Raw genomic sequence first — 25447 nt, 5'->3', positions numbered from 1 at the left:
GGTGAGGGCTCTGGCTGGGGCTGAGGATTAGGGTGCAGGGGGGTGAGGGTTCTTGCTGGGGCTGAGGATTAGGGTGCAGGGGGGTGAGGGCTCTGGCTGGCGCTGAGGATGAGGGTTTGGGGCGTTGGAGAGGCTCAGGGCTAGGGCAGAAGAGCAGGGTAAGGACAGCCTGCCTTGCCATTAGCGGATGGCAGGCACTAGGACCCTGGGGCAGCAGACAGCAGTTCTGCCAGGAGCCGATCTGCGAGCATGGCCATGGCGGAGGGGGGATGCAGGTGGAAGGCGGAGGCCAGGACCTGCTCCAGACAGGGACGGGGCGGGGCAGGGTGGGGGGGGAGACCCGTGGGGGCCTGGGCTAGGGCCCGATCCAGGCAGGGCTGGGGGAGAGACCCAGCTCCAAATATTGCTGGAGCAGGGCACCTGGCCCTGAATATTCCTGGAGCCCGGGCACATCGAGCCCATATAACTCACCGCCTATGGCTTGGGTATGCCTATATGTGCTGTTATAACACCACCTCATTGCAATGTACACATACCGTTAGACTAGTAGTAGTGTCCTCTAAAAGTAGACATTCTGCCACAATGTTTTGGGGCCTCTCTATTATAGATCCTGGGGAATGCCCCTTACTTTAAATATGACCGTATTTAAAGCCATATTTACCCCTACTTAAATATGGTCTTACTTTTTAATTAGTAGAATCCTGAAAATTGAGATGAAATTGATGAATTGTTACAGTTGCAAAGCTTTTGGTTAGCAAGAATGCTATACATTGGGACACAACGATCCATTAACATTTAGTCATAACCTTTGTATATGATGAATGGAACTGCTACAGGTATTAGTCCTGTGTTTTCAGGTGTCTGCACACAATCTTTTGAAACGTAAAGTGTTGTAGAAATTATGGTATTTTCCATGCTATCTGTATGACACACGATGATGTGAAGGAAACCAGGAGAAAGATGTATGAGAAGTACATTAGCTACTGTGGAGGTGCAGTAGTCACTTTTCTGAGGTATATAATTTGGCCATTGATTTTTTTAAATTACTAAAGAAAAACTAGAAGGCAGCAAGAGAATACACATGCGCAAGTGTGTACAGCATCTCCGTTTTTAAAACTCTGCCCCCAAATTAGGGCAGATTTAAAAGTGCTTAAACTCATCCAAAGTGAATTTGTATTTTAAAAATTGTGTTTTTTAAATTAAAAAAAACCAGAGTTTGAGCACTGTGATCTAATTTTAGGGGAGGAAATTAACTTGGCTGATAATTCAGAAGCCATGTTTGATCTTAGTGGGAATTAAAATGGCCAAGTTGTGACCCCTAAAAAGTGAATTTCTAAAGAAAATCTGTTCAACCTTAACTGGAGGTGTGCTGCTGCTGGGTCCCATTATGATACAGTACATGGTCACTATAAGGCTTTCTTCAGTAATGCACTTTGATAGACACAAGTTCTTCGTTCTGAATGTTCCATTTATAAAGGTGTGATAGTAACCAATGTTATAGTTTATTAATACTTTTGGCCTTTTACTTATGGAGATTGGGATTGAAATATAGCTGAGATCACAAGGAAAATTAGTTTGGTCTCACCTTGGTCACCAATGGACATTTACCCACATCATGAAATAACTATACAAATTGGATACCATTGCTTTGGCAATGTTTGCTCTAGAATCATAGAATATCAGGGTTGGAGGGGACCTCAGGAGATCATCTAGTCCCAACCCTTGCTCAAAGCAGGACCAATCCCACTAAATCATGCTCTGAATGCTCAGACTGAAAAAAAAAATATTACAGGTCAAGGTTTAGATGCGTTAGTGAAGCTGCATGAGGAAGCTAGCATTAGTCCTGCCATCACACAGTCTGTTCCTAAATGAACAGAGTTAGTCTTTCATTTTCAGGGAGCAATCAAATTTGCTATCTCCCTCCCAAAAAAACAAACAAACAAAACCTGATGACTTTAGTGGAATGGCACTTGCTTCAGTCAGATTTGAATTAGGTCTAAGGAGTCAAAATATCATACACTGTGTACCTTTCTATAATGTATATGTTCCTCAAGCCTTATGGTGACGATATGCTGTATCTTTTCCTTCAGTGTATACCCTCACTGTAGAACTGAGCTAACATCATTTATTAATGCCTTTTTTTCATTTCTACAATGAGCTAGTGGAAGAAAGTGCATGATGTCAGCGTGCTTAAAAGTAATGTTGCTTTGCTTGTTCTACTATACATTAGGGGAGAATTTCGACCGCCAAGCCAGCATTCGGCGGTCTCTAATTTACACAGACACTGTGGTAAGACGGCCGAAGAAAGTCAAAAGGAGAAAGACTATTACAGGAGTCCCTGACAACATACAAAAGGAGCTAGGTATGGCTCATCAGAACTGTATTCTGTCACTATTCATCTTCACTGCTTACCATTACTTGACTAATAACATTTACCAGTGCTCATGAAGCCAATACAGTCTGATAGCCTATTAAAGTTCCAAATAAATGTGTGCCCAGTTGCAAAAGGCATGTTAATTCAAGCCAAATAATTTGTGCTGGAAATTAAAGCTCTTTGTTTGCTGATTTCAGTCAATTGAGGGGAACACATTATTTGAAAAAATTGTGTACTGGGACAATAGAAATCTGCAGAGATGTAAAATCCATGCATTTAGAATCTTCCTACAGATTTTGGCCAATGCTCCAGAGTATAAGTAACCATTTAAATAAAAATGAAGTGTTTAGGCATTTTACTTGTGAAGAATGCATTACCAGTGTCAACCAATTAATAGTTGTCTTACTGGATCTGCTGCCTCTCACACTGAAACAAAACTACCCAAAGAGTCATCCACTTCTTCCAATGTAGTTCAGACCTAATTGTGACCTCTTAAATGCCAGCATTGTTAATTATCTCATTGATCATGCTTGACATAGATTAGACATCTAGTAGTAGATTAACTAGATGTTTAGTGAGAACACTTCTATGTCCTGATGTTCAACTCTTTTGCATGATCCAGAGGAACAATTTTCTAGTCAGTGGCAACCACCCTACTTAGGGTTGTGATCTTTTTCAGATTTAATAAATTAGGGATGTTTGAAGGTGGTGATGCTCTGGGTTTTGGCAAACCCTTTTAAACTCTTTTTAAAGGCTTATAAAACTAGTCTGAGTAAACAAATCTTTATTTTCCCAGTCATTTAAATCCATGCTTTTTCCTGTTTTAAAGAGAATTGAGTTTTCTAAATCATAATTTTTTAGCCAAAGGGACTCCAGTAATTCTATAGTAAAGTTATAAGAATTTCCAAAAAATGGAGGTAGTGCAAGCTGCATGCCATACATATGGTAAAATCTCATGTGTTGATTCTTCCTTTAGATTTACTCCCTCATGCATATTTCCACCCATTTTTTCCCCATTTTTCCGTCTCCCAAGCAGAACACAAAACTTATGATGTTTCAGACTGAGTAGGTTTGAAATTAGGCAAAGCAAGTTCACCTGTCCTAATTTCTGACATAAGAAGGGTCAGGCTTATAGAATACTTGAATGGGAGACCTACAGAGAAACCCAGGTGCAGTACAAAGTGGTGCTGTAAATAGAGCTGTTCCCTCAAAATCCATAATGAAACAATGTCCCAATATGGGAATCTCACCTTTCGTTTTGCTACCAAACAAGATTTACACAGCATAACACCATATTGAATCTTCACATGGCAACTTTGTATTACAACACCTTTTGATGTCGTGATGAAATGACATAGTTTTCTACCTATAATGATTTTGAGATTCTTTTAATGTCCTGAATGCTAGGCTTGTAGGATGCAAACCAGACCTGGAAAAGTTGGATTTGTGAATTCTGAAATGAGTGGCAACCCAATTAGGAAACAGTGTGTGGAGGATGTGGTCTTTTGCATATCATGTAAAACTAAAACTCTGGATATGTGTGCACATTTTATGCATTTATTTTTACTATCTAAAATAATTATCATTTACTAGCTGAAATAGATAGATAGCTTCTGTACTATGCAGAAATCTTCCACAAGTGTCTTAAACAAAGATTGCCTTTTGCTGGTTCTACTTTTAAAAATGAGACCACAGATTTTGTGGGCCTGATTCTTTGTTCTTATGTTTCTGTGATGTCCTGAACACACAAACAGAAGGGGCAGGAGTAAAAGGTGACTTTAAATCCCCTTTCACTCGCTGCACTTTCTTAGGCTGTCTGGAAATTTGTTTGGCTCTTTGCTTAAGCTATAGTAACCTCTGGGCTGCTAATCTATGCTCTGGCTGAAACAGCTTCTTATGGACTGTCTGCTATGTCAGGATAGGCAGAGCACAGCCACAGCTCTTGTGCTGGGAGCTCTTATATTAGCTTCACAGAGCCATTGTGGCAGTTCTGCACCACATAGGGAGCAAACTTACACTAGGGGGATTCCCTAGGAGCTATTGTTGCCTCCTTAATGCCTAGCATGTATACAATTTTAACAGTAAATATCAAAACACTTTTTTCTAAGTAGGTCAGTATCATTATCCCCATTTTGCAGATGGGGAAACTGAAGCACAGAGAGGTAAAGTGACTTGCCCAAGGTCACCCAGCAGTAAGAGTTAAGAAAAGAACCCAGGTTCCCTGAGTGCCATTCCGGTGCTCTGTCCATTAGGCCACATTTTTTCTTGCAATATATCCATGTAATCCATTCTGTTTCCCTAACCCTATCTCAAAGCAAACTTCTTGTTAAATATTCCGCGGCTCATTTTTTTGGAACGTGGACCCAGATCAAATACAAATAAAGCAATTACATTGTGCCTATCTACATTTTCCCTATGGTTTCAATTGAATAAGTGCCTCTTCATGTCTTCACTAAAGCATTGCTGTGAATGGCCATGTTTATACAAGAACTGAAATCTCTGGACACATCAAAGTTGCTATGCACAGGTTAAATAATCAACCCATAGCAGACTTGTTACATCTTATTTGTTCTTCAAAAGGAAAGAGAAATATGAGAGAACCTCAAATCTCTTACCAAAGTGGACTATTTTTGTACGTTGTTATGGAGCTGGAAAAGACTCTATAAGGCTGAAATGTTGGAGTTTTCCCTGTTTCTCTGTTTTCTTTTGACGAATAAAGACAAAATATAGCAAAAGTCTGTCAGATGTATATGAACACAGCAGTTTTTGTGTAGATATTGACTTTGATGCCATTGGAATTTAACCACATATTCTAAAAGGGAACACTAATTGCACCTATGAAAATCCCAATGAAAAATATCTTTAAATATTCATATTTTAGCATACTTTGGAGTGTTGCCCTTTTGCCATTTCAGCGATGAGGAAAGTGATCCATGTACATAGTCTGTAAAGCAGTTGGAGATCCTCCTGCCTGAAAGGTGCTCTATAAATGATGGCCCTTCACTTGTCCAGTAAAGTAGTTGTTCTCATATCCACACTGGCCAGATTCAGAGTATTAGACCCCTAACAATTTAGAGATATCACCAAGAAACTGCAAAGGGACTAACTTTATATATGTTAAACAATACTGTTGCTGAACAGTAGCATCTCTCAAAACTGTTTAACAAAAAGGGGGGGAAATGGGTGCTAAATTTCTGCAGACACTAACACACTCCTGATTATTCTTACATAGCTCTAAATTATCTGTATCAACTACATAGAAACCATAAAACTTAGCCTCTCTGAGACAGAATTTGAACAAGAGTAAAGAAAAGACAAGAAAGTCAGGGACTAATGCTCCAATTGGATGAACCTGCATGACTTAGCTTCACTAAGTGTTTGTCTACATGTACAGCGCTGCAGTGGTGCCGCTGTAGCCCTTAGTGAAGACGCTGCCTACACCGACAGGAGAGCTTCTCCTGTCAGGGCAGGTACTCCACCTCCCTAAGAGGCAGCAGCTATGTGGACAGGAGAAGCCCTCCCGTGACATAGCGCTGTCTACAGCAGGAGTTAAGTCAGTATAACTGTATTGCTCGGGGTATGGCATTTCCACACCCCTGAGTGACATTGTTATATCGACATACGTTTGTAATGTAGACCAGGCACAACTCTCTCTCTCTCTCTCTTCTGGGTGTGGCATTACTAAAGCAGCTACATTCTATCACCATTTCCTTTATCACACTCTAACTCTTCTCTGGATGTCAGAATGTACCTTTTTTGCAACTGGTGAATCTGGGTTGCACCTGTCAGAAAGTAAGAACATTCCCCTCTTTCTCTTACAGAAGGGCAGGTGACAGGGAGAATCTTCTGGAAGCTTCCCCCTCTTTTCAGCTCTTTGTAAAGTTCACCTTTCTTTTCCTATACCTCTAGGCTATGGACTGGACCAAAGACACCAACTTTTTTTTCACATTTTTACAGTACTACTTAACTTACTGTGTACTTATTCTGTACTGACTCCTTTATCAGGGATCTAGCCTAACCTGATCTAGTGCTGCCTTTACCAAGACTTGAAGCTGTCTTGCTTGCGGATAAGCTTTCCCCATAAACTTGCACCAGAGCAGTTTCAACGGGTTACTTCTTTCAATTATTCCAGGCTCTAGGTCCCCTATGCTCCCTCCCTATATCTCTGCACCAGTCCTATAGCAGGAACCACATCTAATCCTTCATTACTAGATGCAAAGCAAGTCTTTCTTCATCCCAACAGGGATAGGTTCAGTAGAGGAAATTGCTTTAGAGTTCCTTTCTTTGCTTGTTTCTCTCCCCCTCCCCCCTTTTGTCAGGCTCCATGCACATTCTGATTCTTTGCCTCTTAACAGCCTGGCAGCTACCCTCTGCCCTGTTCTGGTCCGGGGGGACGGGGACCAATCTAAGCATACCATTCTGTCCATTACCGCTGTTCTCACATCTTCAGTAACAGCTTTCACAATTCTTTTTAACATAAGGTCCAATTGAATGTCCTGGGGTTTTATTCACAATAACCTTCTCCCCCCCCCCCTTTTTTTTTTTTTAAAGGAAGTTGTGTTAAGGGCCAGAATTGAGGTCAGATGCTTTTCTTTGGCTCCTGTCTCTAGCATCTGCTTCCTGATAGGTCCCTGAACACCAGATCTATTTGTGACAACCTATCAGTGGTCAGGATGGATGTCTGACAGCTGAATCCAGAATGATCGCTCGGCACCTGCTTTCTGGTAGGACAGATCGCATCACTTGGTTCTCACCAACCATCCATAAATGTTCCAACTGTCACTTTTTAACTTCTTATAGTTGGAGCTCTGTCTTGTAAACAATAGCTGAGAGGAAACAATTCCTGTGAAGTCTCAAGTAATCATCTCAGAAAACTTTGAGCAGCTATGACCCCAAATGATGCTAGGCTTTAATAAGTAAATCCATAGGTATTTTGTTTCCTGAGGGATTCAGCTAACTCCACCAAGTCCCTGAGCCCAACTAATTGCTGTATACTTATAGAAATATTTTTGGTTTGCACCTTATAGAAATATTTTTGGTTTACAGGAAGCTTATCCTGCCTTCTCAGCTAGAACTCCAGATAACTCTAGGCTTACAGACGTGTATAGATTTCATGCCAGTGTCAGGCAACTCAAGCCATGGGATTTCAAATCCTGGTGGTCTCTCAATCTCTCTCTCTCTCTACATATCCCACATAGTCCTCAGAGAGGATATTATTTCCTTTAGGGTCATTGGGCATTTGTGCTGTTAACTGGTGGTATTTCTAATAAGGCTGCAGCTTCTCAATGTCATTGAGATACTTGGTTTTGGGCTTAATCCATTGCACTTCTGTAGTACCATTCATCTGAGGGTCACGAAGAGCATTCCAAACACTAATGAATTCACAGTTAATCACAACACTCTTAGGAGGCAACTAAGTATTATCCTCATTTGCAGATGGGGCAAGTGAAGCACAGAGAGGTTAAGGATAACGACCATCCCCAAGGTCAGCTGTTGAATCAGTGGCAGAGCAAGGAACAGAACCAAAGCTGTCTTGATTCCCCATCCAGTAGACATTCATCCATTAAACATTTATATTTTCAGGAAGCAGTGATGTGTACAAAAATCCAACACTTTTAGCTGACTGTTCTGTGGAGTATTGTAGGATTTTGTGGGATTTTTTTCTCCCCTATCAAATGTCAGATGCTTTATGGAGCACCTAGTGCAAATTCAAATACTTGTAAGTTGATTTTTGTTGTGTAGATATTCTATACTTGTGCAAGTGCTAGGGGAAAACATAGAGGAGGAAGTGAGTCAGGCTGCTCACATGTGATAACAGGGATAGTGCTGGCACTGCACATGCACCATTGCTTTACCCAGCTTACCACCTTTGGAGAAGGCCTAGTAGTAGGGCACGAGTTGGGCTAAGTTCATGAACATGTCTGAAGCATAAGTGAGAAGTGCATGTGCTAGAAATAATCATATAGCCAGACACAGCAGGTTTGGAAAGAGAGATTGCTTATATATTGGTTGAAACCAACACAATATTTTGTAACAACAATACGACACCTTTTTCTCTTATCCATCCTTCCATTTGCACTCTGTTTTACCTCAGTAAAACCCGCCTTGTGATGATCCTCAATTAACTGTTGCTGCTCTTTGTCAGAGTAATCACTGCAGAGTAGCATGAGGCTCTCTATTCCAGCTGCATTTCATCCAACCCTAGGGACTTAAAGGCAAACTCTTTTCTCAGATCTGCATGATTAATCTACAGTGGCTAGATGGAGTAGCCACTAAAGTCAGGGGATACTGATCTCTGTCATGTGACGGGTATTTACCTTTGTAAACCTGTCCCAGGTCAACTGAGTCCAGCACTTCTGATTGGAACCCTACAAATATATGAGCCCATCTTGACTCAGATATTCAGTTTTCTCTATTTGCTCTTAAATTGTGCTCTAATTTAACTGCCTGTTCAGTAGTCCCAGTAATTACCAGCCTGGCAACAGTTTGATGGGTAAGATACTACGTCCAGGTCTCTCACGTGGTAGTGCACAGCACTAATCAGCAAGCCACTGTGCTAGACACCACCATTTTAAAACTCCAAACATAATGATGATTATTCTCAACCGCATTTGTGCAACATCTGTATCTCAATTTTCATTTCTGTAAAAAAAAAAATTGCTGATGTCTGCTTAAACACCTCTGCAACCAGATGGACTTTTAGTTCAAATTCTTTTCCAGCATTTGGTGTAGTGGCAGACATAACTTCAACCTGTTTTTTAGATCAGAGGTTTCTAAATGTAATATTCAATTAATGGTTTGAGGTTTTCCTCAGAAACTGCTGCTGAACAATACACATTCCAGCAGCTGTAGCAGCAAAGGCAGTTCAAGTTAAGAATTTTTGGAAAGCCTTCAGAAGAGTGTGTAAGAGACAATCTGGCATTCGATGAGGAATTCCAAACAAACTGGGAAACAATAAAAAAATAAAATTTCCTCCAAAGTTCCACCAAGCTGGGATTAGCCCACAGCATTTTAAGAGAGGCGCAGTGAGTTCCCACAGATTTCCCTGCAGGTTTCTGTTGTCCTTGTACAAGAAATGGAACTGGAAACAGGTACATAATTGTGAAATTAGGGCTCACAACTTCCATTGATTTCAAAGGGAGTTGTGCACTCATCTGAGGACAGAAATAGACCAATGCAATTTCACAATTTCTTTTTAACAGAAATTTTTTAAAACCTCAATGTTATGTTTTCTTTAAAAACAAAACAAGACACTTTTCAGAATATATTACTTGAAACAATTAGCCTACAGTTTAAGGCCCTTATCCATCAACTATAGCTATGTGAGTGGACCCTTCCACCTACATAGAGTGCCGCTGATTTCTCTGGGGCTGCACACCGATTGCCTATTAGAATGGTGGGGCCTCAATGAAGTCATGGGGCTCTGCAAGGGATCTGATTGCAATACTGGGGTCTGAAGTTTTACCTACCTTGAGTCAAATTTTGCATTCCTTGCATGTGCATAAGGACTGCTAGATTAGGCCCTAAATTGTCCTGACATTGTTTTGTTCCAGTCAGCTTAAAATTTCCATGCATATTTACAGTAAATAAATTTGTCCCAGTTACTTACACTCTAAAATTCTCAGCTTCTTGTCTTGGGTGAAAATCTTTGGTGTTGTCCTGCTTTGTGAATGGTACTATTATGCTGAATATTTAGTTTCCCTATGTGTAACATTTTAAACAAATGTCAAGTGTGTTTCCATGTATTTTTAAAAGTTGCATACACACACACACAAGAGTAATTCTCTATCAGAATGCAAAGATACAGTATACCTACTGTGATGCATAACTGCAGTTTATTCTCACACAGTTTTCTACATTCTGTCCATTTATTTTTGTCAAATCGCAACTGCTATTTCTCTATGTAATACACAAATTCCTTATCTCTAAATGGCTAATAATAATTGTCACCTGGTCACATCACAGGGCAGGGATCTTTGTGATGTCTACCTTTGTGTTTTTATAGCACTGTGCAAAACAGGAACCTGACCCTATAATAGAAATTCAAATAATAAAACTATGATTATTGTTGTTATATGGCTCTCTCAATAACTAGACTCTAATTATGCAAATCTGTACCTTAATTGACTACTATAGTCTGTCTGCTCTGATAGGCTCATGTACTTAGAATTTTCATTTCTCATTCTCTTGGCTGAAGCAGAAAAACTCTGCATTTTCATGAGAGCAGAAGAATCTACACACAAGCAAACAAAATGGGCTTAAAATGGCTTAAAGTTTACTTTTTGTCTTGAAAAAAGTAAAACAAATTCAGCCTTTTATGTGCTGCATTCCCTTTAGAAGCATCACCCCCAAACAATACCATTCCTCCTCCCTCCTCCCCCAAATACCTTTTCACTCTGATAGATGCCAAGAATAAGAATAATTGAACGTGCTTTAAACTGTATTTAAAACTGAATGGGGAAAACACTTCTTCTACCAATCCAGTTGTGTTTAGCAAATAAGAAAGAGGGCAGGCAGTGGGAGAGGATGCCAACTCAGACATGCCACTGGGTCATTTCTGAGAGCAGCTTGCAGGCAGAAGTTTTAAAGCAACCACTTTCCCCGTTCCAGTTGTTTTTAGTGGTGTAGCAGGAATTCAAGTCTGTAGATGCAGGCTCTGAGACTCACTGCAATGGGTTTTAAAACATAGTGTAGACAAACTCTTTCCTCTGCTGCCTCTTCTGTTGGCAATTTACTGTAATAGCACAACTGAAGTGGAGATTAAGAGCCCTTCCAGTCCAGTTTTAAATGCTGTTTAAAGAACAATATATATGGTGGTGGGTTTTTTTCTTGGCACAAAGACCTATAAAGAGAGAAATCTATAATAACCTGATGGTCCTTTCTGTTGATTTAGTAATAGCTGTACAGGGGGCTTCTAGGTCCTACAGTAATTCAAATAATAAATAACTATGATAATATACTGTGAACTAATACATTCTTCATCCTTTGTCCTCCAAGTCTGTTTACCCTGGCTATGGTATTTGACTCATAAACAGGAAGCATGGCAGTCTTCAACATCTCTGTTTGCTTTTTAAATAAAGAATGCAGGTTTTTGATGGTGCTGTGCATTGGAAGATCATCAGTTGAATTAGTTTTCTTGGTTCTTCTCTCCTCCTCTCTCTCCCCCCGCCATTTTCTTCTTTTATTGTAGATACAAAATAATTCCAACGGGAAATGGTATTTAATCCTTTACAGATTTAAGTAATATATTATTTTTATTGCTTTCTTCAAACATTTGCTTTATTTATGGTACAGCAACTCCTACTGTCAATTCTTTAGCCCACACAAAGATTTGAAGAGATACTGGTGCCTTTTGAAGGACTTTGAAAAGAATAGTGTTTAGAAACAGTTTTGCAGATTTTAATTTTTTTTTAATAATTTCTTTTTCTTATTCTTTGTTTCTGTGATGTTAGCACAGAACCAAGATTTCCATTCTCAGGCTTTTGTCTGTTCCTGCTGCTTCCCTTCTGGAAGTCGTGCAGTATTATTATGGGTTGCTGTGGAAATTATCATGTCATAAATAGAAGATGTGATGTGGAATAAGCTGTAGGAACACACAGGATTCCATAAGCAAACAGTCCCTTGTAATAAAGAAAATGGGAAGAGAAATGTAGAAAATATACAATGCATAAGCAGAGTTTGTTGGTACTGCATGGTTTTTCAGAAGGCACGAACATCTCTCCACAGCTGTATAACCTCCCAGGGCAAAGGGAACAATGACCTAATAATGAATGTGACCTATGATGTCTTTTACATTAATAAGAACATGAAAATAGTGAAGTACTTCTGTTTTTGAGGGATAATTGTTGTTTTATTTTGACCCCAGCAGTTGGCACTGGCCAAAGTGACTTCCGTGGGCATTCGATGCATGTCCCAGATCACTATTCCACACTAGGGAGACTAGACAGCTACCGCTCTGCTATACAGAGATCTGAAACCAAGGACACCAGCTGCCAGACAGAAGAAGTCAAAGTTGTGCCCCCTTCAGTGAGAAGAATACGAGCACAGAAAGGACAAGGGATTGCGGCCCAGATGTCGCAGTTCTCCAGCTCATCTGGAAACATGTCTGTGATGAGTGATTCCGCTGGGGTTATATTTGCCTCTCGCCTAAATAACAACATGGGTTTTCATAGCCTGCCTCGACCTGGAGCAAGAGTGTCTCTGCAGTCACTAGACCAAAGGCAGAGCATCTCTAACCAGGCAGAAGACATCACTGGCAGTTTGTCACACGAGATAAGCAAGTTGCAGGTTGATAATAGTGTGGTCCATATGAGGAATAACCTTAGGACTGGGACACTGCCACGGCCAAAGTCCCAAGAGGTGAGAAGTTATGAGAGTGAAAAAGCTGCAAGCCCAGCATGTGTGGTCTCTCCTCATGCTACATATGCAACCAGCATCATACCAAATGCCACAATATCATCCTCTTCAGAAGTTATTGTGATTCATACCACCCAGAGTGCTGGACCATTGGATAGTAAAATCACCAGCTCATCTTCCTACACAAAACCCAGAGACAGTCCTGTTGCCAGCAATGCAGTAAGCATGAAAGAAGATCACCATTCTTCTAGCGGTAACTGGAGTGAGAGCAGCTCAACACGCCACTCCCAGACCTCAGACACTGTCTCGTCTAATGCTACCATGATGCTCTCCCTTGGTGACTCAGCAGTATCTCTCAGCACTCCAGGAAATGTGGAGAATACGTCCCAAAGTATGAGCTATAGCTGTAGAAACAATCTCCCTTTCCCAGGCCACTCCCAGGATAGCGATGGCAGAAGTGAATCCAGTTTTTCAGGGGACAGATCACAAAGCAACAGTATAAACAGCACAGAGCACTGGGTATACGAATCTAGAGAAAATGATGAGACACCCTCCCACAAGCCAACCTGTGCCGCGGCAGGTTATTCCACTCCTGTAAGCAACGTGAGTAGCAGCAGCCTAGAGCGGACTTCTGTCAAAGAAGATTCAAGTTCTCTGTATTCAGTGGACCATGATGGCTACTACACTACCATGCATATGGACTCTGGACTCAAGTCAAGTAAACTATGCAATAGTAATAATGGTTTTGGAAACCCCAGGCACAGTGTGATTAATGTTTTTGATGGAAATGAGAAGAAAAATCAAGACGAGCGGTCAAGCAACAGTGACAAATCCCTCATACGAAACATATCTTTGAAAAAAGCAAAGAAGCCACCTCTTCCACCATCCAGAACAGACTCACTCAGAAGAGTCCCAAAAAACAACCCCCAGTCCAGCGGACAGGTACTTGATGAAACACTAATCGCTACCCTCCAGCATTCACTGCAGTTAAACCTTCAGTGCAAAAATGGTAGCTCCCCCTCCCAAAGTCCATGCAGTGATTATGAGGATCCCTGGGTGCTGCGCTCTCGCAGCCAGAGCTCTGTCAGCGCAAGTAGCAGCATGATGTCCACAACAGCTCCAAATATGTACTCTCTCTGTACTGTCACTCCATCACAGAGTGACACAAGCAGCATCAAGTCAGAGTATGCTGACCAATGGGGTTACTACAGTGACTGTGCTGGGATGCCAGATGATCAGTTCAAATGCCCAGTGGCTCGTTCTGCAAGCATGACAGCCAGCCTCAATGATTACAGCATCAGCCACCTCAATGAGGGCTCAAGGGCTTCTATGCCCCAAGTGGCCAGTGGACTGACCAAACCAAAGAACACTTCTCCAGAGAAGTCTCACAGAGTCACATCACCATCTAGTGGGTACTCTAGTCAATCAAATACACCCACAGCACTTACTCCAGTGCCCATGTTTTTAAAATCCATGTCACCAGCAAATGGGAAATCCAAGTTGAAACCGAAAGTGCCTGAGAGAAAATCTTCTCTGCTATCTTCAGTATCCGTCTCTTCATCCTCCACTTCTCTTTCTTCCAATACATCTACTGAAGGGAGTGTGAACATGAAGAAACTGGACCCAGCCCTGACCTCCCCTCCTGATGCTGCTGGCCCTCCACCTCTGACCCCTCCACATTCCCCTGATTATCCTCTCCCTCCTCCGCCCCCTGCCCCAGCAGATGGAATGGATCTGCCTCCATTACCAGCCTCTCCCAGCTTCCCCCCACCACCGCCAGAAGCTATTATAAATCCTTCCTTTCCCCTGAGTGGTCCATGGTTTCCTTCTCCTCCACAGGAAACATCATTCAGTCCTTTTTCGGCCCCTTCTCCTCCCCTTCCATCCCCTTCTTCCTCCATTTTCCCCAATGTAGTACCTCCACCAGCACCACCTCTTGACCCCAAACTGACACAAGATGCAACTAAATTCACACAATATTCTAAGAAATGTAATCAGGATGATTCTGGCTACAGTGCAGTGAAACAGCCAGCCAACAAGCAAGACTGCAGTAGGCCTGTAATGCCCTTAATAACCACCAAAGCACTGCAAATGGTACAACTGAGGTCTGTGAAAAAATGTACAGGTGCACAGACTGAACAATCAGCTGGATCTATTTCTGAAGCCAACTGTCAGGAAAAAGCAACTGTAAGTTTCTCACCACAGCCTTCTCTAAAACCATCTCTTTCTCTAAGGCTTAGTAATAGCCTGGATGAAGAGATGAAAGCTCACAGTCCTTCCTTCAAAAACTTAATTCAAACTCCTCCTCAGAGCTCACTTCCAAATCTCAGTGACAGTGCACCTGAGATCAACAGTGGTCAAAAACCTGGAAATGCAGCAGGTCTAATACAAACCTTTGAAGCTGATGTATCAGGAACAAATATTGAAGAAGCACCTCAGTCTCCTGTGCAGAATGAAAACTCTCACGCTGACTGTATTAGTATACTGTTTCAGGTGCCATCAGGGTCTGCAAACAAGAACCAGGGTATATCATCAAACAAGAAGCCACCTCCTATTTCAAAGAAACCCAAACTGTTCCTCATTGTGCCACCTCCGCAGCTAGATTTTACAGCAGAGAAAATAGCTAACGTGAGTGATCCTGTCAGAGGCACATCAAGTCCAACTAGGAGAGAGACTGCACATTGCGAAGAAGCAAAAAATTGCCTTACAGATGGACTCAGTTCCAATGAGATGGACTCGGGCAGATTGGTTCCTGAGGGAGGAGCTGCTGGTTCCACCTTCTTTGAAACAGTGGAAACCAATGTCTGTATGGTACAGCCTGCTGCATCACCAGTTCAAGAAGCTCCCAGGCAGGAGCAGCAGACCACTTTGGATGAAGGAAGTAGTTCAGACAGCAATGGAGATGACAGCAGTAACACTGACAGACATCTGTCTCAAGAGGATGAAAGTGGTAAGTCTGTCGTCTTTTATCCTTCAGGTGTAGCAGGAGCTAGTTTACTGATGCTGGGGGTTGGAGGAAGTGCGATAGCATTCAGATTTTCACCCACAGAAAGGGAGATGTGATACTAGACTAAAAATCATAAGGAAAATAACAGGGCTCAGATTAATCTCTGATAAAGATTCTCTATCTCCGTCTTAACCGTTAGTCAGAAAAGCAGTGGAGATACAAGCAGTGTTTTATTAACTGCATCATCTCTTTTAAAAAATCCTGGGAAAACCTGGTTAGTGTGAAGAATTTTGGTGACTAGTTTTAATTGAAGCCCTAAAAAAACCCCTTAAAACTTAATTTTGTGCTGTGTATATGTAAACAAACATAGGCATTTCAGACACTGCAGTTCCCTCAAAAAAAAAAATTATTGTGAAATCAGAGAAATAGTGAGAAAATGGTATGTTCAGTATATCCCTTCAATGTTTCACTTACTGTAGTGAAGAATATGGAGGGGTGTTTTAGCGGATAATGTGCAGTTTGGGACTCCGGTGACAGCCTGTCTGTATTTTTTTATTCCTTCTGATTAGCTGAGGTGTTTGAGACAGGCACAACAAATAATTCATCACTGCCAAGCAACAGTTACAGGGCAGGGAGTGAGGAGGTGGCAACGCCAGCTAGACCGAGAACTACTGAGGATCTGTTTGCAGCCATTCACAGGTACTGCGGAAGTTGCTGTCAGTATTGCTCCATCCACTAACTCTCTCATAATTCAGTTAAGTCTCTTCCATAGAAACCTAATTTTGATCATTTTTGTTTTTACAGCAAAACCCTCTTTATTTTCTAGTAAATAACTGTAGTTGGAAATCAGTAATAAACACAAGAACATGCGTTTTATTGCTTTATAATAATATTTAACTAATTCCACATTAAAAATTGCTCACAGTTAAACCAGTTTTGATAACCTTACAAATCTCCTGACCCCTGAAAATTTCATGTTACACCTTGTGTATATTGTATTATTCTTAATCTGCCTGATTAACTTTACTTTTGCTTTCTCTGTGTATCTTTTTGTTTTCATTCCCTTTCCCTTCATCCCTTTTACTCTCCTTCGCTGGTTATATGGTGCAGTTTGGGACAGAGGCTCAACGCTAATGCTTCATGGCAAGCGTGGCTTAAACTGGCAAGTAACATGATATGTCAGTCATATGGCAAAACATATGACAAGTGCTGGATTATAGTTTGCCATAATCCAGTCTGAAGTGGAGTATTTTGTGTCAAATTGGTTTAGCAATGAAGAGTGCAATACAGATTCCCCTCCCAACTCAATAGGTACTCAATAAAAACCTCCCAACTCAATAGGTACCTGATTTTTCATTTAGCTTTCTTTAGATTTAAAAAAAATAACACTTCAATGAGAAGCAGGTACACCATTTAACCCAGCAGATATGCAGAAAAAAATTATCTATAATTGGAACAGCTGAAGAGCTTGCATTTGGAATGTGTGTGGTAGTGGCGCCATCTTATGGCCATGTAGTTTTCTTCAAAACACATATGGGCCAAATTTCCAAAGGGTCATTGTAATTGGTTACTTGCACTCACTAGGAATGTAATTACTCAGTTTGTGTACACGGTTTGTGTGGCTTTTCCATCACAAATATTAGAAAAGAGGAAGTCAGGACACTCAGGACGCATATATGATTTCATTTGTGAAATAATCCTCTCCATTTTAGACATTATATCACAATGTTGGCTTTCCATAACTTTTTTATATCCCTTCAAAAAGAAAATTGTGATATAATGTCTGAAGCTGAAAGAATTATTGTACAAAGGAAATATTGGTTTCTTGAGGACAATATTTTATATTATATACACACACAAAGGGTCGCTCTGCATTGAATACATACATGGAATTAATGTGTGCCTTATGGCTGAGGGGTGAAAACATTATCTATACACACACATACACATTATACACAAAATATAAAAATAAAATAGAGCTGTTGGTGATGCCTATAGTTAATATTACCTGGGATTTCCCTTTAAAAGACCCCAGTTTTCAGTTGCTTATAATTTTGTTAAACTTTAACTACTAGGGCTGAAATTTTCCATGTTAGGTGTCTGCTTCAGGCTGAATTTTTAAGGAAGTTTCAGCATAAAATGGTTCGGTTTGAGAACAATACTAGGAATAAATAAGATTGTTCTGGCCATGTTAAAATACTTTTTTCTTTCTCTCCTAACCCTAGCCTCTCCCTTCCCCTCCCTCCCCAGCAACGAGACATTGAGAAGGTCCTATGTCTCCATGCTTTGGAGCAGGGACTTGAAATTTGGCAAGGAATTCAGCCTAGGTTAGAGATGTGCCTTTTGCTCTCCCTGTGAAATCTGGCTGAAAAATAAACCTCTGAAAATCTTGGTTTGTGCATGTTCCGGGCTGGCAGCAAATGATCTGTCTCCACTGAGGATACTGCACACCCTCAGAGCTCCAGGCCAACCACACTGAGTGTGCCCCTCCGACTCACTGTGTTCACTGAGCATGCTTCAGCCTAGGAAATTGCAATTGTGTCCCTTTGGCAGCTGCATGAGAGCCTGGACTCGGAGTGTTCAGTGTTTGTGGCAGCCTGCCACAACTTATCCAGGGAACCTAAGAAAGAGAAGGGAAATGACCACTTTTAACCATTTATATTTCAGCCAAATCTGAATGGAATTTCATTGGGGAGGAGGGGGAAGCCATCTCTCTAGACCCTGGGGATTCTTCCTGCAAAATAGCCAAGGCAGGCCACAAACAGTGGAGCTGTAAGAGCTTCTTAAAGACAAGATCACAAGAATCCTTGATAAGTGGAAAGTGTTAGCAACTTATATATAGGGATCATTAAACTACCCCGTATAACATATAAATGTGTATACTAAAATTCAAGCATTATTCTCCCTTGCTGCATAGGCCCTGACACAGAGATTGACTTAGATAGGATGTTCCTAGTCTTGGACAACACTGTTGCAATATTTTCCCCCCTTATACTCCTTAATATCGCCTGTCCTCCCTCACAGTGGATAGGTGCCAATACTGCACTTTTCTCTCAGCTAGAAAGATGTAAGCAGCAGCATTTGAAAATTACACCAATGACACAATAAGTTGACTATAGGTGTGTAATGGGTGGGATGCACCTGACCTCCACCACACAAAGGGTCCTGAAATTATTCCCAATATCATGTGACTACATCCTCTTGCTGCCTCCAGCTTACCCAATGTACTGCATTTTGGTACTTCGTTTTCTGTTGGTAGGCCATAATGCAAAATGCATCTGAGCTTGCCATGGAGAAAACTCAGCCTCTGGCAGAAATGGAGATGAAACATTACATCAAAATGTCCTTAGGTATACATGGAGTTGTACCATTTATGGTTTTAATAAGGGGGAATGGTCTGTATTGTACAAGTGTTTTAGTAAATAATAACATGTAATTTGTTGTGTAAATCTTGCATTTGCAATTAGTGCTGAGAGTCATTTTAAATCATTTGGTGAAATTATATATATTATAATTCAGCATTAATACACTTTTTATATGCATTCTTTCTTAGTCCACAGGTGCCAAGCATATAACCTACATAATGACATAAAGACGGGGACAATAAAAATCCAGTTTCCACACACTTAGGCTCTTCTGATTTTTGCTGTGTTTTCTGTAGTTTTCATTTTTAAATTTAAAATCATGTCGCTCCTCTGGCTGCAAAGATAAATTTCATGTTGTAAGTTATCAAATTGGTCTGCTCTTGGCTCTGTAATCAAACAGATGGAAGTCACAGAGCACCAACAACATTGTGAATATCTACCATTTATCTTGAAGGCCTGATTTTAACCATTTAAATTCTTATTTTTAAAATCATTTTATCTAAAACCATAACATTTAGTTCTTTTTATTCAAACCTATCTTTAGTGTTGTTGACATGCATGACCATGTACATTTCCAAAATAAAATGCACAAAACTACATCCCTAAGCTCTCCTAGAGGAACCATGAGCAATAAACAGCATGAGTTTCTAAAGAATATGTCAGACAGACTAGACGGATCTATTTTTATAAGGGTGTCAAGCAATTAAAAAAATGAATTGCGATTAATCGTACTGTTAAACAATAATAGAATAACATTTATTTAAATATTTTTGAATGTTTTCTACATTTTCAAATATACTGATTTCAATTACAACACAGAACACAAAGTGTACAGCGCTCACTTTATATTTTTGGTTACAAATATTTGCCCTATAAAAAACAAAAGAAATAGTATTTTTCAATTCACCTAATATAAGTACTGTAGTGCAATCTCTTTATCATGAAAGTTGAACTTATGTAGAATTATGTACAAAAGAATCTACATTCAAAAATAAAACAATGTAAAACTTTAGAGCCTACAGGTGGAGTGGAGTTATGTAACAAAAACCCCCTACGTTTTTAAGTTGCACTTTCATGCATTACGGTACTTCTATGAGGTGAACTGAAAAATACTGTTTCTTTTGTTTATCATTTTTGCAATGCAAATATTTGTTCAAACATCATAATATAAAGTGAGCGCTGTACACTTTGTATTATGTGTTGTAATAGAAATCAATATATTTGAAAATGTAGAAAACATCCAACATTTAATAAATTTCAATTGGTATTCTGTTGTTTAACAATACAATTAATCATGATTAATGTTTTTAATTGTGATTTAATTTTTTTTTAGTTAATCACGAGTTAAGTGCGATTAATCAACAGCCCTAACTTTTTGTGATCAAATCCCAATATTTGTGGACAAAAAGAATTAGCCTATATCTAGATTTAGTCAAATATTAGCTTTAGAAAATCTTGTTTGGAAAATAAGTTCAAATTGGCTTGGACATCAGCACCGTCAAATACAATAGATTCACTATTCCTATTCTGAGGAATAAGAATAGTGGATTTGTCTCTGACTCCTTTATGCCTCAAAGATCTGTTTTAATGTATGCACAGGTTTGGTGGTGTCATTATTTATACTTTCTAGGTTGTTCCCCGCTCTGTTTAACGGTAACTTGCTGTCCTGCTTATTCGTTTGTTGAATAGACTTCCTCATTTATTTGGGGGGGAAATATTTTATTTTTATATTTAAAATCTCAGATCCAAAAGGAAAGTCCTTGGCCGCAAAGATTCTGAAGATGACCGTACCCGCAACCATTCTCCTTCACCCCCAGTAACACCCACTGGTGCTTCCCCAAATCTAGCTTCCCTCAAGCATGCAGGATCAATTCAGAGAACCATTCGTAAGAGCAGCACCAGCAACGATAACTTCAAAGCCCTGCTGCTGAAGAAGGGGAGCCGCTCAGACACCAGTTCCCGCATGTCAGCAGCAGAGATGCTGAAGAATACAGATCCAAGGTTCCACCGAACAAAGTCAGACTCCTCCCTTGAGTTTCCCGACAGCTCTGCGAGCTGTTCCCCCAGCAAGAACAAAAGGGCCCAGGAAGAATGGGCCAAGAGTGAAGGCCTGATGCCAAGGAGTATGTCCTTTTCCAGCACAAGGTATGGCAGGTCGCGAACACCACCCTCTGCTGCAAGCAGCAAGTACAATGTCCGGAACCGTATCCAGAGCAGCCCCATGACTGTTATTAGCGAGGGAGATGGGGAAGCAGTCGAACCAGCAGAGAGCAGGATCCATAGGACATTAAAAGAGCAGCAAGAGAGACAGCTCAATGTGTTTGACAGCGATGACATGGACATGAATGATTTTCCATATGCTGAGGAGGCCGGTTCCAGTGAGACCAAGGCTCCAACCCACCTAGACATAATTACTCAATTGGTAAAACCAAATGCTTCAAAGAAGTGTCTAAGCCCTTCAGACGAAAAAAGTTAAGAAGTGAGAACAAAGGCATTTGGTATTGGTCTTTCAGATGGTATATAGAATGAGTAAGCAACAGATCCCGGGAGAAAGCCCAGTCCAGAACAGTTTATTTTGCTGAGTGTTTATTACATAAACTTCATATGTGCATTGAATGCTGGAGCACTGATTGCTCTGCATGGTTGGGTTGGGTAGGGTAGGGCTTGCTTTGAGTAGGTGGTCTGCAACTTTAAAGAAAGTAACCTTTGAACTTTTTCATAAGCCTTAAAAGTCCTGTCTGAGGGAGTTTCCTCAGATCCTTTGGGGTGTGAATTTTTTTTATACTTTTTGATTGTGGGAGCAAAATTTAGATGTAAAGCCTGAAAAGAAGATGGGAAGCTTCTGTGGTACAAAGGGGCAGTTGCTTTAAAGGCATTATATTTCTGAGGCTTGGGAAGTGGATGAGATGCATGGCCTGTTGGAGGTAGCAGGGCTAGCGCTGCACAGCTTCTTTTTTGTGTGTGCGCCTGTTAATTTAAGCATGTCATATTAATGTAAAAAGATAGAATAGATTATGAACTGGTGTAGGTACATTTTTCCAGAGGAAAATATACACTTTTTAAACCTAACACAAGAGAGTGGGCTCAGTTGTAATACAGTACTAGCTGCTGTGCAGCCATAGTGACAGTCACACAAACACACTCTCACTTCCAAGTGAATTGCTTACTTGATTGGAAATTGAGTGATCCCTTAAGAGAACTAAAATAACAGGATGCATATTTATAAAGAGAATGTAAGCAAATAATAGGAAAATGGGAGAGGAATAAGCAATACACTGCCAGATTTGGAAAGTTTCAGGTGTCTGAAATGAAATTAATCACAAAACATGAATTTGAGAGTTTGCGCGACAGAGCACTGGTGGAGCCTTTCAATTTAAATTAAACATGGGAGTTATATTTTGCCAGAAGGTTTTCATCCATTTATCAAAATGGGAAGACTTCTTATAACGTTCATCACTTGAAATGTCAAATATTTGCTAACTTTTGGTTACCAAAGAGTAAGTTAGTTACTTTCCTTTTTGATTTGCCTGCAGTATTTCTATTTTTAGGGGGAAAAAATTAGCAAGGTTTGTTTTATTTTATTGTATATTTTACTGATGGTAATAAAAGTGTTTAATGGTTTTCATTTGTAAAGAAAACAGTTGATTAAAACTGAAACATTGGCTGTAGTTTTTGGTTCATAGTAGGAAGGAAGCTTTTAATTTTGAAAAGGATTTTTGCATCATTTGATGGTTTGTGCAGTTTTTGTATTGATTGTAAATAATGGAAGTTGTTAAATACCTTTTGATCTTCCCACTTTAGAATTTATACATTTTTAGACTGCTTTAAGAAGAAACACTCTCTTTTTAGATTATTTATTTTAGTGAAATATGCTTGTAATCCCTTTCTTCAATACCTTATTTGTTAGTAATGTAAATTTCCATGCCTTCACTTAACTCTTCCCCTCAAAAGAGGGGGATGATGACAATGCTGTGACTCTGCTTAAATAAAACAAGGCTGCCAATTGCTATCTTGTCTTCTGAATTGGTAACATCTGTCAAAAGTTGCAGCCAACATTTTGTGCTCTTATATAGAAAACCATTCATCTTAACTACTAACATAAAGGGGAATCACACATAGTTATCATTTTTCTTCCTATGTCAATCAAATATTAAATGCAGAGCTCCACATTTTCATGTAACAATTAGCACTTACATTTTCAAAAGGCTACACAAATGTTAACTAATCCCATAACACCATCTTGAGAGGGAGGTAATTCGTCCCATTTTGCAGATGGGAGACTAATGGGCCTGATGCTTCAAGTGTGTGAGTACATGTAGGAACTCAGTTCAGTGTGGTGTATTCAGGTCGGTGGTTGCAGGAACAGGCTTTAAGACAAGTGCCCAAGCTACCCAGCAACTCAGTGGTACATCTGGTACATAAATAAGAACTTCAGAGTTCTTGGTTTCCAGCCCTGTGTTCAGTAACAGCTCCATAGTTAAGGTTGAGTTGAATTTTGCATTTATATAAGAAATACTCAGTATTGTAAGAATAGAATAAAACAATGTGACAATCCAGGGCTGTAAGCAACAGGAAGAGGATGGAATGGCAGATCAGTAGTGTGTGTAGAAACCGGTGATGATAGAATATTAAGTTTATCTCAAATGGACAGTAAAAATGTTAGAGGCATGGGGAGAGCCTGCCATATGAAGAAAAAGTGAAAGGACTTGGACTATTCTATTTAGAAAGATGATGAATGAGAGCTACTAGGTACACAAAATAATGAATGATACAGAGAAGGTAAAATGGGTGCCCTATGCACAAGGGACACCTTTTGATGAAAATGAAAGGCAGTGCATTTAAAACTGTTAAAAGGAGATACATTAATACCATACATTATTACCTTGTGGCAATGTGTTCTAAAGGTTATCTGAGGCCAAGAGCTTAGTAGAATTAAAACATCTGGCTAATGAAACAAACCAATTAAATGTATTAGGATTTTTTTAAAGAATGGTTTAGTCAACCATCAAGTGATACAGGTGGGGGAAACACTTCTCCATGGGAGCTTATTCACTAATTGCCCATCATTGGGTTACTTGCCCCTTCTCAGCCTCTGGTGTTGGCCACTGTCAGAGACAAGGTACCGGACTAGATGGACCATGGGTCCAATCTGATATGGCAGTTCTTATGTCTCAAATAACTAATACATAGCTCTCGTATATTATTAGATTGGATGGCTTGGAAAGGCAGAGGCTTCTTTTGGTTGGGTTGGGTTTGAGTGAGTTGCTGGTAACCTTTTGAAACTGAAACTTATGTGACTGCAGTAATCTCTCTTCTTTCCATGGCTAAGACTTGAATAGAAAGAACCATTTCAATGCTAAGTTTATCCTTCAGATTTTCCTATTCTCTTTTTATTCCTTTGTGTTGCAAATATTAGCATTTTCTGTTTTAAAAATTTGATTTTCTTCAATCTGTTACCTATGCAACAAAGTAAATATTTGCAATGTACTTTGACAAATAAAAATAACGTACTACAATATGATTTATCAAAACAGATTAAATACGCAATTCCACTGTTCAGAGGTATCTAATTCGGAACTAAAAAAGGCAGAAATCAATGAATCAAGTGGTTGTTATAGGAACACATTTCATTCAGTTGTAAGGCTTATATAGTAAAATATGTTCTAATCAGATTATAGACATCTTTATTCCAAGTAGTGCCTCTGGAATCTGGTGATGTCCTCTGTCTTCAGTCACTGCACCTCCTCAGTCAGTGATCTGTACTGAATTTTCTGATATGTACACAACTACTCCTCGGCAGCATATTCTTAGGCCAAGTCTAATTTTGTCCACATAGTAATGTTGATTAGGGATGTGGGTTTGTTTACATATCTATGCTAGCATTTTCTTTCACTAACCAAACTGGTCGAAGCTACACCAGCAAAAGTACATTTTTGCCTGTATAAGCTCTGTTTACATTAGAAGGAATTTGGTGATCTAGCTCTATTGCTACAAAGTTCTTGCCCCAGGCAGCTGCAGGGTCTCCTGCCCGTGGCTGCAACTGGACAGCTGTGGGGAGTCCTCGCTGACTGCCGCGTCTGGGCAGCTGCAGGGTCCCCCTCACCAGGTTGGGGGTTGGGAGCTGCTAGGGTGGGCCTGGCTGGGAACTCCAGCCCCAGGGCAGAAAATGTCAGGGAGGTCAATGGAAGTTACAGATTCCATGACCTCTGTGACATAATCGTAGCCTTATTTATAACATACAAAACTGACACGATCCTTTTCAAAGAGTATGGATCCTCTGCTCCGATAAGCTTACCATCTAGGCAAGATGAAGACTAATCAAGGGCCAATAGCTCAGATTCAGAAAAAGGTGGAGGTTATTGGTTATGAGAAGTTAGGGGAGGATTTCTGGAATATGTGAATTTA

General features: G+C 40.2%; 1 protein-coding gene across 8 annotated transcripts in view; it reads left to right on the top strand.

Annotated features, from left to right (window-relative positions):
* NHSL1 (NHS like 1) overlaps positions 1 to 23049 on the top strand; it is a 272172-nt gene extending 249123 nt beyond the window's left edge. For 3 of the 8 annotated variants that reach the window (XM_030556415.1, XM_030556418.1, XM_030556416.1), the window contains 4 exons: positions 2231 to 2362; positions 12240 to 15680; positions 16247 to 16376; positions 20786 to 23049. In XM_030556415.1, coding sequence (XP_030412275.1) covers positions 2231 to 2362; positions 12240 to 15680; positions 16247 to 16376; positions 20786 to 21518 — 4436 coding nt within the window. In that variant the 3' untranslated portion in view covers positions 21519 to 23049. Of the gene's footprint in view, positions 1 to 2230; positions 2363 to 12239; positions 15681 to 16246; positions 16377 to 16787; positions 19748 to 20785 lie in introns of those variants that run through there. The other 5 variants (XM_030556422.1, XM_030556419.1, XM_030556417.1 and 2 more) reach the window with 4 other exon arrangements.
* The last annotated feature ends 2398 nt before the right edge of the window (positions 23050 to 25447 follow it).

Source organism: Gopherus evgoodei, chromosome 3, assembly GCF_007399415.2.
Source record: "Gopherus evgoodei ecotype Sinaloan lineage chromosome 3, rGopEvg1_v1.p, whole genome shotgun sequence".
Lineage (NCBI taxonomy): Eukaryota > Metazoa > Chordata > Testudines > Testudinidae > Gopherus > Gopherus evgoodei.
This window is presented reverse-complemented; position numbering and strand designations above follow the sequence as displayed.